Source organism: Dipteris shenzhenensis, chromosome 29, assembly GCF_047967505.1.
Source record: "Dipteris shenzhenensis isolate YYH24624 ecotype China chromosome 29, Dip_SZ_1.0, whole genome shotgun sequence".
Classification (NCBI taxonomy): Eukaryota; Viridiplantae; Streptophyta; class Polypodiopsida; order Gleicheniales; family Dipteridaceae; genus Dipteris; species Dipteris shenzhenensis.
This window is the reverse complement of record NC_141624.1, coordinates 33,451,395-33,466,170: the sequence shown is the minus strand read 5'-3', so window position 1 is coordinate 33,466,170 and position 14,776 is coordinate 33,451,395. Positions and strand designations below refer to the sequence as shown.

The 14,776-nt window shown below is 44.2% G+C and overlaps 1 protein-coding gene across 1 annotated transcript in view; it reads right to left on the bottom strand.

The window, feature by feature from the left end:
* Positions 1-14,776, bottom strand: part of LOC147882735 (putative LRR receptor-like serine/threonine-protein kinase At1g56140) — a 382,197-nt gene that overhangs the window by 167,992 nt on the left and 199,429 nt on the right. The window contains exons 9-10 of the mRNA XM_087400709.1: positions 13,887-13,958; positions 2,643-2,714 (exon numbers count right to left, since the gene is read on the bottom strand). Of these exons, the coding sequence (XP_087256835.1) occupies positions 2,643-2,714; positions 13,887-13,958 (144 nt within the window). The remainder of the gene's footprint in view (positions 1-2,642; positions 2,715-13,886; positions 13,959-14,776) is intronic.

Sequence of the window (14,776 nt, the reverse complement as noted above, 5' to 3'; positions counted from 1 at the left end):
TCATTTACTTGGAGCAACAAGATTTGTGGTGGTCAAATCCAAGTTGGTACAACTCTGAAGGGGAAGAAGAAGGTGGAGAGCAAGTGAAGGAGGAAGGCATGAAGGACAATGCTTCATTAGAAGCTCATAAAGGTCAATACAATATCTCCTCTTCTCTTGCAACTATGTCTTCTTCAACAAATACTTCAACAGAATTTGTGACTGCTTTAGCATCTAGCTCAATACTGCAAACTAATCAAGCTCCTATCTGTTTGTCATCCACAATCCCAGTTTTCTATCAAGTCTAGATTCTACATCCATTGCACCCTCAATTCTCATTTTGCTTTGGTCATGTCCCTAGACCACCGCCCATGAATGCCACACCTCCTTTCTCATCCACGGTACTTTTCCACTATCTAGACCCTTTCCTATCACTTACGCACCGTACTTGGCTTCCATTCCATCTCTCCCTTTCCCGAATACTCTTGCATCCTCATTGAATTCCACATATTCTATGGTCTCACCTTTGCATTTGCATTCGTATCTCCTTGAGCACCTGTAGTACCTTCTACATACTCTCCATCTATGGTATGTCAGTATTGACTTCACCACTGTGGTCCTCCCTAGGAGTCCTTATCTCATCCATGTACTCTCAACCATATGCCCTCGTGGCACCCACACTTATACTGTTCAATCAAGAGGTCCTTCAACTGTTGCAACTAGTTCAGGCCTTGGAGTGGGTAGGTGTTACATCAGCCATGGTGGTTCTCAATTCTAAAGAGAGAGGAAGACTTCTTCAATTACTCAAAATTTTAAGTCCATGTAGAGGCTAGAAGTTAAAGGGCCAACTACATAAGGATGCAAAAGCTCATGTGAGAAAATTCCTCATAGCACATAAGACCAAAGGCGTGGAGAATGAGCAAGGATTTCTGCACATCTTTCCCTCATATTTGGCAGATGCAGTTGACATGTGGTATAACTGACTTCCCTTTGATTATTTCAAAACTTTGTTGGAACTCAGGGAGGAATTTTGCAGATAAGCTAGAAAAGTTCGAACATATGATTGTCCAAGAGCTATCCACAAACACGATGAAACCTGGAGAGAGCATCTCATAGTCGAATAAGGGTCTTAGCATCCAAGATCTCAGCGCCACCTGGTGATGTCTCAAAAGGACGGGCTTTTAAGGCATTAACCTGAACATTGCAATAAGACTTGTTGACGCTTCCTAATTGACACTTCCTAAGCATGCCTCTGCTTTGTAATACCCCTTTGTTTCAAACTCTTGCACCCAATTAGGTTGGGGCCCCAATGTAATACGCACGAGAGAGAGAGAGAGAGAGAGAGAGAGAGAGAGAGACGCTGAAGTTGGGGGACGAGCATTTTCCGAGCGAAATCTTCCGAGCGTCCGAGCGAAGGAAAAAAAAAGCTTCCAACTATGCAAAAATATAACAAAAAAGGATCAGAAGAAAACATAGTTTCACTTAGAAATATGAAAAGTATTATAGGAATGTCTATTTTATACACGAATATTTATGTGAATCTTTGAGAATGGTGAGAACATAATGGGATGGCTTTTGAAGAAACCCACATGTAGAGTAGACTTCTCTATGAAAGTTCCCTTATGATCCTTCTTACAACTTTTTACTTAATAGGGGGTGACATTGAAAAACCTCTCTCAACCTATCTTCATGAAAGGGTTTCTCCAAAGAAAACTCATTGAAGCAAGCCATCAAGGTAGTTTCGCCAGCGAAACTCTTTGAACAAGGTCTTTCAAGGTAGTTTCGCTGGCGAAACTACCTTGGACAGCACTTTTAAAAGTGACATAACTGTCACATCCAATGTCCAAATATAGTATTTTGGAAAACCTTGCATATATAGTATTAAATATTACATGTATTTTATGAGAGTGATATATAAGCCCAAGTTAATACTTATTTACACTAATTTAAACTTCTATAGAAACATGTCCATAAATATCTTGTTATTAATACTATAAAAACACTTGAAAGATATTGCCATATGATATAAACGTGTTTAATAAGTAATTATTTATGTATAATATTATTATATTGAGAGTGGTTATGAGGGACGTTTCTTAAATGAATTATTTTTCAATACTTTTTTAAGGTAATAACAAGGGTACAAAGGGATGTCTATGAATAAGAAGATTTATGTTATGTAAAAATGAATGAGTGACTAGTCTGTATATTTTTATGATAAAGGGATCTAGTTCTAATGAAAATAAAAGTGTAAAAACCATGTTTCCTAAAGAAATACTATTTTTAAAATCTCTTGAAAAACACGCTCGTATAAACTTGCTCATAGGTTTCTGCTCGTAAAATTGACGCATCCTTGAAGCTGGGCTTCACAATCTAGATACATTAATTTTACAAGGTCCAAGAGCATGGATAGGACTCAAAGACAATAACCTTTCCTGCAAAACGACTAAGATTCCATACATGTGTTGGACATCAAAATCTAAACTGAATCAAACTTTAGGCCAACTTGGAGTTCGCCCACCACCTATTAAAAGAATCCATATGAAAAGCAAAACCAAACATCACTTGAGGTGCATGACATTAATAACCCTAAGCTGCACGCACTTATAAATAAATGTAAAACACATGAAAATGATAGTTAAGAAGTGCAGATTAGAACTTACATTCTGGTCAAATTCTGTAAATTTTTTACACCCAATGGCAATGAGCCTCCAGTTGATAGGTCACCTAATTGCCTAAAAAATACAAGAACGCAGTTAGTCATGTATCTTAGAGCAGCATCTTAGCCCTTTGTTGTCATTCATTACATAGAGAATTACACCCAGAAGAAGTTTATAGTAAAGTCGTATTTAGATCATATATCATGGTGGACACTCAAGAAGACACACCATTTCTCTAAAAAAATGCTCATCAAAGAGCCCACATTCTCGAGAACAATGCTAAAAGAGATAAATAATAAAACTCCAATGCAATAATTCAATTAAATGTGTACAAATAAGAAAGTCAATAATGACAATCCATCAAATGTTGGTAAAGTAAAGAGCTTCAGTACAAAGCGTATTGGCTCACTCATGACACTCACAAGGTTCATAAAAATTAAGAATACATACTACACCACACAAAAATTTATATCTTTTCTAATGATGTGAATTTCATACATGGATGTGTGTGGAAGAAGATTGCAGCAATTGGCAGCTTGGTGGTTAAGAAATAATGACAATTTAATTTCCAATACATAAAAATTCCAAGGGGATGTGAGAATGAATGGAGTGGATCGTTGTAAATGCCATCATGGTCTTCATCATGGGACAGAGACATGGCAAGGACGATTGCCACTAACTTCGCTTCTTTTGGCCAAGGCCTCTACAGCAGCTAGATGCATAGCTTAGCATAAATTTTGGGAGCACATACTAGCTTGGTCAGGCTAGTTGGATGCCCCTTTCATGAGAAAAGAGCTCTCGACAGCACTTCTTAATAGGAGATGATGGCATCATGCAACCAAATCAAGAGGCCTTTATTATTATTTTTTTCCCAAAGAAAAGGCTTCTATTAAGTATGAATGAAACTCCGAGAGCAAATATTAAGAGAGACGTACATCATGCAAGGCATGAGAAAACAAAACCCAAATAGGGCAAAATCAAGCTACTGTAAAAAAGCTAGAAAAATCCAAGGTTGAGGCTGAAAGTGCCACCTCAACCTGTGGGGGATTTCGAGAAGAATGGGACCTGATCCACTCCCTCAAGAAAACACTACTCCTGGTAGAGGCTACTTGTGAAGACCCCTACATGCTCCCCAAATATCTAGTCAATGTGTGCGTGCGGAGTAGACTTAAGAACCATCCAAAGCTTCTGTACATTTGGATCTCCAAATGTCCCATGCTGAAGTCGAGTGATTTTTTTGTGTGTTTTAGTCTAGTGTGTCCTATGGATTCCACGTGTCATATTGGGATATGCACTTTGGTACTCTATGTCTAGTATCTAGATTATATAAGGTTGTACTTGTGATTGTGTGAAAAATCATTGGAGTCAACCTCAAGCTTTCACAATGTAAGTCTTTTATTGGTTTAGTACTTTCATTTCTCTTTCAGTTCTTTCCATTTCCATATCCATTAGTCGCAATCTTTGCTTTCCTCTTCCTACCCTACTCCTCTTTGCTCCAACACATGGTATTAGAGCCAGCTCTCCTAAGAAGAGTCATGTTTCTTGTAGAATATCTAAGGTCCCAAAAGAGAGAGCCAGGCTACCAAGGTACCTAGGTCATGAAGGAAGGAGAGCGTATAAGGGTGCTCAATAGCTTAGTGATCCCCTTCCAAATGATCCACTCGTCTGTAGTCGCATAAGCAGAATCCTCAGAGAGGCAACGAGTACATGTGGAATCTGCTCCGAACCTCAACCCCCACTAGTTCTCAACAATCCCTCCATGAATAGAGAGCCAAAAGAAAAGAGTGTCCGGATGCATAGATGTCTTAGATGGTTCCTAGGTACATCTAGCACATACATTGGCCCATATTTGGACAAACACGGTGCCCACTTTGATGGCCATCTAAAGGAGTATTGCCTCTCTGCTAGGAGAACTATTTTCTTCAAAGAATGGAATGGCTCTCCATTCTTCACGGAGTCCCCTATAGGATTGAGGTGGCATTTTCAGCCTCAACCTTGAATTTTCTCTACCCCTCTTATGGGAGTTTGTTCGTATCCTTTTGGGCTTTTTTTTCCATGTTCTTCATTAAGTATTTCCCCTAGAGCTTTACTCAAAGAGTTCCATTCATACTTAATATAAGTCTTCTTCTTTTTTTTTTTAAAGAGTGATTTTTCTATTCCTAAGGGATCTCCAAAATCTCTTCCAAAATAATTTTTGCACATCAGAAGAAATTCGAAAATTCTCCCAATGAGGAGCTCTAATGAGCTTATAGCCTCTAAGGCTATGAGCTGTAATCTAAAGAAGGGGAGGCTCTTCTCTTGCATCGATCATTTTCACTCCCCGGCGTCCCGCTACAAATACTTTATGGGAAACCTCCATAGAGACGATGCCTCTATGACCAAGATGAGGTTTGAGTGTGCATAGCTCGACCTAGAGGACATGGAGACTAGTCTACCAGAGCTTGCTTACCACTCATCTAGGGACCAATGGGTTTAAGCTAGTTGTGAGATGTCTCACCCTAGGCACTGATCCCTGAAAGCTCCTACGTCAGTAAGGACTTCTCAGGAATACCTTATACACGGTTATTGGCAATAGTCTCATAGGGGATCTTCTCTGGGTCCCCTCTTACGGGGAAGGGATCCCCATTGATGCAGAGTCTATTCAAAATCTCGCAACAGCTTGCAAGATGACTTATTTGGGCTCACTCGTGATGCAGGGGAAGGAGTTTGAGAGACAGTCTCCTACTTGGCATCTGGAGATTCGAGATCAAGATAGTCTCATGCTTGGGCAATGGATTTACATAGGTTGGGCAGAGTGAGACAGTGGTCCAGCCAGCTCCTTCGGGACTTGGAGTAGGCTCCCTGTGGAGGCAGTGGCAGTTTCATTTCTCATCTTTGAGGGATTGGCTCGTGGATGAGGGAGATTGATGCAACCATTCCTGAGTCATGGTGGGCCGGGCTTCAGATATGGGCAGCAAGTCCTTCCGAACGATCGCATATCTAGTTAGTAAGTCAACTTAGAGAAAGTGAAAGGAGAATCCAACAGATTGATGTATCCATACCCTTGGATTGGGTTCTTTTGTGGTGATAGGTTTCACTCTAGGGACACGTGGCTAGGAGCCTTTACGAGATTAGGGATCCCACTTCAGGTTATGGGGCTACAAGGTCAGATAGGGATGCCTTGGTCTTTGTTATTCACAAGTTATCTACATCTATAGATGATATTCTTATGTATATTGCATTTCAGCTCATCAAGGTTGTAGCTCCTGTGGAATAGTGTTGTGTGGAGACAAGATGGTACCTATACCCTAACCCAGATCATATCCCCTTGGGATCACGGAGGCTTTGTCTCTATGGAGGTGTTCCCATAAATTATTTGCAATGGGACCCTGGGGAGTGGGAGTGGATTGATGCAGGGCACCAAGAAAGAGCCTACCCTTCTTTCAAAACATGAATAGTAATACCAAGAGGTTTCAGCTCAACCTTAAAAGAGACTGGAGGCCCACCAAAGCTCCTCATTGGAAGAATTTTCAGAAATCCTTTTGAAAAGAGACTCTAAAAATCCCTTAGGAGTAGAAAAATCACTCTTTTCTTTTGGCTTTGTATCAATGGAGGGATTGCCAAGAACTAGTAGAGGTCAAAATTTGGGGCTGATTCCAATTGTTCTCATTGCCTCTCTGCTTTGATGAGTCTATTCAGCATTGTCTATGGGACTGTAGGTAGGCGCGGATCATTTGTAAAGGGATCACTAGACTACTGAGTACCTTTATGCGTTCTCCTTTCTTCATGACGTTGGGATTGGTAGCATGGATCTCCCTTTTGGATCCTCAAGTGTTCTACGACATATATGAATCTTCTTGGGCTCTTTTGATTTGATGACATTTGGTTGAGTCGTGTTCTCTAGACGAGGTTCATGGCTCTCTGTATAGACTTGCACATGCATCTGTGGATACTCTCTAGGAGATTCAGGCAAGCATTTCAGCACGGAATATTTGGAAATCCACATGTACAAAGACCTTGAATTGTTTTCAAGTCCACCAGTATACGCATTGGCTAGTATCTAGATGGACACGATAAACACTTTGGTAGCCGTTTTGGGAACTATGCAAGGGTTCTTCACGAGCAACTCTACTAGGGAAAACATTTTCTTAAGGAAGTGGAGTGGTCTCCATTCTTCTCAGAAGCCCCCACACGGTTAAGGTGACACTATCAGCCTCAATCTTGGTTATTTTCTCACTCTGTTTGAAGGAGCTTGATTTGGATTTGGTTTTATCTTCTCATGCCTTACATGATGTACTTTTCCGCTGAGGTTCTCTCTCAGAGGTTAATAGGAGTCTCCTTTTTACAAAGAAAAAAAAAGAGAGAGATCTAGGCAGCTAGCTATTGGGCTGAGCAGTTCTCCAGGACCGAGGTATCCTTGCGGATTTTTTTAAGATGCAGAGGCCGAGCCCATTTCTTCAGATTTGGGGTTGAGAGGGCTCCTTCAATCAATTGATGTGAGAGACCCATAGATGGATGGGAGCTTAGATTCACTCCATTGGCAGATGATCAGGGTAGTGAGCCATTTGGACAAGTAGTAGTCCATCAACCATTCTTGCATTTCGGACCAGGAGGCATCTCGATGGTGCATGTGGCTTTGGGAGGGCCATCCCTTTTGTGAGATTCCGGGAGAGTGGTTTTGGCCATCCAAGGTAGGCCACTCAGAGCATGTGGAGAGGTGGCCTTTTTCTCTTACACGACGCATATAGGACGCCATCTTTAGTTGGAGGCAATCGGCTTGGAATCCTTCAAGAGAGCGACAGTGAGTGGAGCAGCAAGTACCCTAGGAGATCAAAGCTAGATTCCGTGTGTGTTTGTGGTCCAGTCGGTGGCCACAGAAGATCTCTTATTTCTTTTGGTTGGTTTCCCACGAGGGTCTTCCCATCAGCCCATGGCTAGAGTAGATGCATGTGGATGGCCAGCGTCACTACTACATGGACAAACTTCTTGGGTCAATTCCTCATTGCTTATGGAGTTGCCCTAGTGCACAGAAAATCTGGTTGGGATCCCTGCGGATTGTGACTCGGATGTAAATGATTCAAAGAGGGACTTCACGTGGGGCATGGCGGCCTGGTTGGAAAAGGGAGGTCATGCCTTTCCCATCGACGAGGTCTCCCCAGTTTACAAGATACATGGTCATAGCATGCTCTGGATTGAGCTACACGAGGTGACCCCACGGGCTTGGCATCTTCCCCCCTCCTCTCCAAAGGACAATGTGTGGGAGACAGTGGCCAACACTACAACATGGAACATCTAGATTGCGCGCTACAATCTAGTGATGGACGAGCAATTTGTTACACCCACGTCCACTCTGGTTGCCATTTGGCAAGATCATCTATAATTTGCCTGCCACATAGGAGCACGGGATGATGGGATCTAGAGCAACCGCCAAAGGTGAAAGTGCTTTTGCAAGGCTTTGCTTGTAGGCATATTTTATACTTTCACACCACGAGGGATTTGCTGGTTGTATAGCCCTTTTCTTGGTTGTTAGCCCCTGTTTCAGAGATTCTCTAGGCAGCGAGTTGGATTCTTTGGAAATAGTTTGGTTTCCCTTTCATTCATTTTCTTTGTATTATGTTTCCCATGATCAGCGCCTTAGGGATCATTGATTTGTATGCGTTGTTTTTTTAAGCACTAATAAAAGTTCCTCTGGGAAAAAAAAAGAGGGGAGAACTCTCCAAAGAGTACTCCTGAAGCTGGCCCAAGCTTTCAGGATAGCAGCCATAAGAGAGGAGGGAGCTCTAAGATGGGCTGATGTAAAGATCCACCTGGTACTGTCCTTATGGAAGGATGCCATTAGAGTGGGGAGAAAAGGGGACAAGCGAAGGCAAATACTTGTCAAGTTTCAGGACACCCAATCTCGTTTCAAAGTGTTGAACCACAAACACCACCTCAAGGGACAATCAAGATGGATGAGGATTACCAAAAAGCGAGCGAGGAAAAGAGAGCGAATGAAAAAAGCAAGCAAGAAAAAGTGAGCGAGCCAAAAAAAACAACCAAAATAAAACAATAATAGATTGACAAATCCCCTGTTTTTAGCAAAAATATCTAAATTCTTCAAAAGTCCATGAGAGAGTTGGTCCTCTTTCATTGCCAAGGCATCATTAGTAAGGACACACCCTATCTTTGCTCACTTTTCCTCGCTTGCTTTTTGGTAATCCTCCATAACCAAGTTCTCTCTCTCCACCAACCCAAGTGAGATCACCAATAAAACCTTTCTCACAAGTCGAAATTTTCCTAGGACTCCTTGACTGGAATAGTCCACGTTACATGCATGTACAAATGCTTGGTTTTAGAAACTCTATTCACTCTTGGGAAAAAACCCATGTTTTTGTGTTCTTGCAAAAACATCTCTCCCCAGTGACTCAGCTCTAGAGGGAACTATGATCCCATGTCTAATCACCAAGGGTAGCATAGAATAAGGCAGGTGACCAAAAAGTATGCCCTGAAAGAAGCTTACCCGACTTGGCACAATCCCTAACATTCAGTTTGTGTTCCTGAATCATGAGGACATCAATGGGGCCTCCAGTAACACCTAGATGACGCTGGTTATGAATCAGCTGCCTACGACGGCGGTGAGGTACACTTCCAAGGCCCTGAACGTTCCAACTGACAATCCTCATCGATGAGAGGAAGAGGCCAGATGAAAAACTTTACCCGACCTGGTAGTGGAGATATCCCTCTCCTTGGAAAATTTCCTCCTATCAGGAGGAGGGAAGTCAACTGGGGAAAGTACTCCCACACCTACAAAGGGGGAGGCTCTATACATGGTGCACTCAATGAAGTGCTCCCCAAGGGTAGAGGGTACAAACTCTTCCTCTAAATCAAACTTTGCCATGTCTGCGAGAACTACAAAGGGCTTCTTGAAGGATGGTCCTGGCATAGGTATGCGAAGGATCCCTACAAATGAAGGAATAGAATCAATAATCCCCTTGCCTCTGTCAAGAGGTGAAAAGGTAGGAACAAGAGGGAAGGGGGGTTGTTGCTGTTGATGGATCTCTGCCAAAATAATAGCATTAGCCTTCAGTACAGCACGAGCTTCAACAAAGGCTTGCTCCCTAGGAGAGAGCTTCTTCACATGAACAAGGAACTAAAACAGGTATATCTCCTGCCTGTAAGGGAGGGTCCGTGGAGCCTCCAGATGTGGAGTTGGCTCAACAACTCTGACTGGCACCTAACGGGGGATGACTGGAACAGGATGTGCTGAAGGTCCCGTGCGCGTTGTCAAAGGTCCAGGACAAGAGACTGTAGAGCTGACGGTCCTGGGCGAGAGGTGGAAGGTCCCAAAGCGCAAGAAGTGGTAGGATGTGAGGTAGAACGTGAAGTAGGATGTGAGGTAGAACATGAAGTAGGTCCAGCCGAGGTGGTGCTAGGAGGCGCAACACCCGTGGACCTTTTAGGCCTTTTCCTTTTTTTCTTCCTTGGGCAATCTTTGGAAAAGTGCCCTGGGGTCCTGCAAATCCTACACTGATCCTGTCTCCCAGCACTGTAGCTACTACATCCGAGGAATAAAAAACAATATGAAAGAAACCTTGACCAAGAAGACGAACATCTGTGAAGTGCCCTATGAGGTCTCCAGGTAAAGCAGCGAGCATCCAGTCCCTGGCCTGTAATCTGGAAGGGTGGGACCCATGGATGCGAGCAAAAGAGCGAAGTGGAGCTCTCTTGCTCTATATCTTTTTTGAGTTGTTGTAGCTCGTCTTTTGAGAATGTGATGGTTTTTGCGGCCAGTGGGAGCAGGCAAGGATTGGCTGAAGGCTGAGCCATCGCCAATCGAGATGGTAAGGCCAACTTGAACACAATGGGATCCTTCCTCACACGGAAAATGACCCGGGGGGGGGGGGGGTGGGTGGGCAGAAAGACCGCCAGGAGGGGGCGGGAGAGGATGAAGGTTGAAGGAGGAGGAGGAGGAGGGGCAAGGAGAGGCCGGGGGGGGGGGGGTAGGCTGAAGGGGGAGAGGGGAAGGCTAAGGCGGAGGGAAGTGGAGGTGGGGGGGAGGAGGGGCAAGGGTTTAAGGCAGGGGGAAGAGGAGGCGGGGGGAATAGGAGGGACGGGGTAGGCTGAAGGGGGGGGAAGAGGAGGCGGGGAAGGCTGGGGGGGGGGAGGGGCTCTGAGGCGGGGGGAGGGAGGGATGAGGCGGGGGTAGAGGAGGTGGGAGGGAAGGGCTGAGGCAGGGGTAGAGGAGGCGGGGTAGGGAGACAGGGCTAAGAGGGAGAGGGAGGGGGGTAGCAGACGAGAAAGAGGGAGGAGAGGGTGGGAGGAAGACTGGGCTGAGAGGGAGGAGAGGGAGGGGCTGAGAAGGAGGAGGAGGGGGCTGAGGGAGAGGCTAGGCTGAGAGGAGAGAGGGGCAGTTCGTGCGGGGAGGAGCAGCAACTGGAAATATGATGGTGTTTTGTCTTCAAAACAATTTGTGTTAGAGAGCATTAGGATGAAACTCTTTTTTTGGAGTTCAGCCAAACTAGACTTTGCTTCCAGGGTTAACCAAGTGTTACTGGCCATGGTTTGGTATGTTTGCTCTTTCTGGTGCAGATCTAAGGATTGCATTTCGTAGCTCAAGAGGCCTATAAGGAACTTCTTGTGGAATGGGCTAGATGGCCACAGAGACACCATAGCCAGGGTGGCTTGGGAGACCTTGATCCTCCCGGCACAGGAAGGGGGTCTTAGTATCGTAGACCCAGACTTGCAGTGCAAGAACTTTGCAAATTTGATGTGAGGGGACTTATGCCTGGGCAAGAGCCCCTCTAGATCCCCTCATTGGGAGAATCTTCTTATCTCTACTAACTTGCAAAGAGCTTTTAGAGGAGACTCTGGAAATCCCTCAAGAATATAAAAACAACTAATCTCTTTTGGTTGTCTATTCACGGAGGGATTGCAATAAACCTGTGGAGTTCTAGGTTTGGAACAGACTCTACTTGTCCTCACTATAGGTCTGTTGAGAAGTCAATTCACAGTTGCTTATTGGACTCCAAACAGGTGAGGTTTGTTTGGAAGTGGATTGCTAGGACCTTCAGTACATTTGCTCCTTCCTGATTCTATATGACCTAGGGTTCAATGGCTTGGCTTTCTCTTTGGTGGCCTTAGGTCTTCTTTGAGAGACAAGACTCTTCATAGGCTATCTCGATTCAATGACACTTAGTTGAGTATGGCTCTCTAGATGATGTTCTCTTCTTCCCCTTCAAACCTATTATGCATGCTCCTGTGGATACCTCTTGGGAGATACTAGTAAGTATTATAGTGTGGCATATATGGAAAGCCGCATGTACAGAGGCATTGGATGGATCTCAGGTCCATCCCTCTGACACCATGGCTAGTATTTGGACTAACACCACACATACTTTAATGGCCAGTCGGGAGACCATGCAAGTTGTTCTAGAGCAACCTCTACCAGGGATACTTTGGAGGGGCTCTATAGCAGGACTGAGGTGGCTCTTTCAGCCTCTTCCTTGGTTTCTTTCCAGTTTGTACTGAAGTTTTCTGTTGAGCTGTTCTGGGTGGTTTTTTCGTTCATTCTCCGCTCCAAGCTAGCTCTTGCAGGTTTTTTTAATACTTAATATAAGTCATTTTCATGATAAAAAAATTGTTGTACATGACCTATAACCGTTCCTTGATCAATGAGGGGAGTCTTAAAAGCAAACAAAGCCAGGAACTCGAATAGGATTTGCATGAGAACCATCACTAGTCCTATCCAATTCTGGATCCGATATAGCGCTGGCTGCGATCTGAGAACAGTATGGAACCTCATTAGTCGCAACAAGAATAGGGCTGTTAGAAGCCCTAATGGGGGCAGCCCTGTCCAAGGCTGGTGCAACACTGGCCACAGGCTGATGGGAGTGAATAGCATCACTATCTACGTTCAGAAGGCGCGTAAGGGATGTAGTTTGGGGTGGATGAGGGTCCTGCTGTGGTGGAGGAGCCCTTCTCATTCTATTCATAATCCATCGTGGGGCAGCAAGTGTACGGGACATGCAACTAGTGCCGAATGAGGGTGGCAGTGCCGAAGACACACGTAAACGATTATGAGAGGGGGCTGCACCATCAAGTGTCTAACAAAATGCCTAAAGATTTTGCATATCCGACGCTAGTCTTGCTTGCCTAGATCTCGCCTCTCAGTCGGGAAAAGAGAACCATCTGGGCACTGGGGCATGGTGTGGTCATCAGAAGTGATAGGGCTGAAGACAATGACCCTAACTATAGGTATCCCATCCAATCCGATCGCCTCTACCACTAAAGAGGGAAAAACCAAGGAAGGAGGGGGATCTCAGTAACCACTAAAAATGTAGTTCTGATAGTGGCCAAGAGCCAATGGTATACCTAGGGGAGACTGGGAATGATGAAATGAGACATCGTGTACCTGTTCTCTTCTATTGGGTCGAGAATCCAAGAGAGAAGAGCTATTTGGAGAGAGAATGTCTACACTTCGATGGCTATTTGGAGAGAGATTGTACACACTTTGATGGTTATTTAGTCAAGCACGCAGGGGTCTTCCAGGGCTTCTTTTGCCATAAGGACTTTCTTCCTCAGGGTGTGGAGAGGCTATCCCTTCTTCTTAGTTGTCTTGAATACTACTCATGGTGCACTCTTGCCTTAAGCACTTTGCTCTTGGGGCTTTTTTCATACTTAAGAGAACTATGGAGTATTTTTGGGAAAAAGACGATGAAAACTTATAAAGAAACTCAGATCCCCTGGGGATCCTTTGAAAATTTTACAGGATAAAGTTAAATAAGGTTATGGTGATCGGATCAAGGACAAAGAAATTGAATAGTACATTTCAACTACAAAAGTTGGAGATGGTCTTAGTTACAAACCTTGAGGCTTAGAGTTTAAAAATAACTATAGATGGAGCCCCTGTGCGGAGAACAAGATTATGAGGAACAAAAAACTCTTGATTTTGAGGGACAAAAACTCTCTTTGGTTCAACTGCACACACCCACACACCTCTAGTTTGATCTTTTAAATCCTTTGTAATATTGAGAAGTTCTTTCTTCTACTCTCTTTCTCTACCATTGCCTCTAACCTATACCCATTTCATGAAATCCATAGATTTCAAAACCAACATATAGCATTCCCATTTTACCATTGCTCACTTATTCCTCTCCACTTCTTTTTTCTTTATAACCATGTATGCATTTCCAACCACTTATGAATAGAGCCTTAAGCATACATCATAAACATAGGATAAGAGAAAAACAAAAGCAGGCCTCTTGTCTCCTTCAACAAATTTAAACTCACAAGATTTGCAAGTTTGTCAGCCCCACCAAACTTGAAGGAATTGGACCTTGAAGCTGAGTCCCTTGGATTCTTCTACAAAATAGAATAATGCAATAAAAAGAATCATAAAACAACCTTTCTCCATCATATGCTAGTTTTTCCGCACTTGCTTTATTTTAAAAAATTTAATGTGAAATATTCTCTCTCTCTCTCTCTCTCTCTCTCTCTCTCTCTCTCTCCCTCTCTCTCTTATTCTCTCTCTCTCTCTCTCTCTCTCTCTCTCTCTCTCTCTCTAGACCGGCAGTTTTGAGAGCAGAAAATTCAGCAGCTCCACCATGGCCCTCAGAGGCAGTTTTGAGCAGAGAATTCAGCACTTCCAGGAGTAAAGAGATGCCACAAACAAGGAGCTCCACCATGGCCCTCCAAGGAGCAAAAGTAGAGAAAGATAAAAGCAAAGGCAGCAGTACAAGAGCCGAAGAGGCAAGTTCTTCTTTACCCTTAACATCTCCTTCCCCACCACCTCCAACGACCTCCCTTGCCTCCACCCCAACCCTTTCCTACCCACCTACTTTACTCAATCCTCCTGTGGCTCCGACCCCATCTCCCCCATCACTTCCGGTTACCTCCCTTGCCTCAATCCCAACCCTTTCCTACCCACCTCCTCTACTCAATCCTCCTCCTCCCCCTCCTTCAGCTTCACCTCCTCCTCTTGCTCCCGTTCATTCCTCCCTAGCACTTTCCCTTGCTTATTCCTCCCCTCTCCTAGTCCCTACCCATCCTCTTCCTTCCTCTTCCTCCCCTCCCCTAGTCCCTACCCATCCTCTTCCTTCCTCTTCCTCCCCTCCCCTAGTCCCTACCCATCCTCTTCCTTCCTCTTCCTCCCCTTCCCTATTCCCTACCCAGCCTCTTCC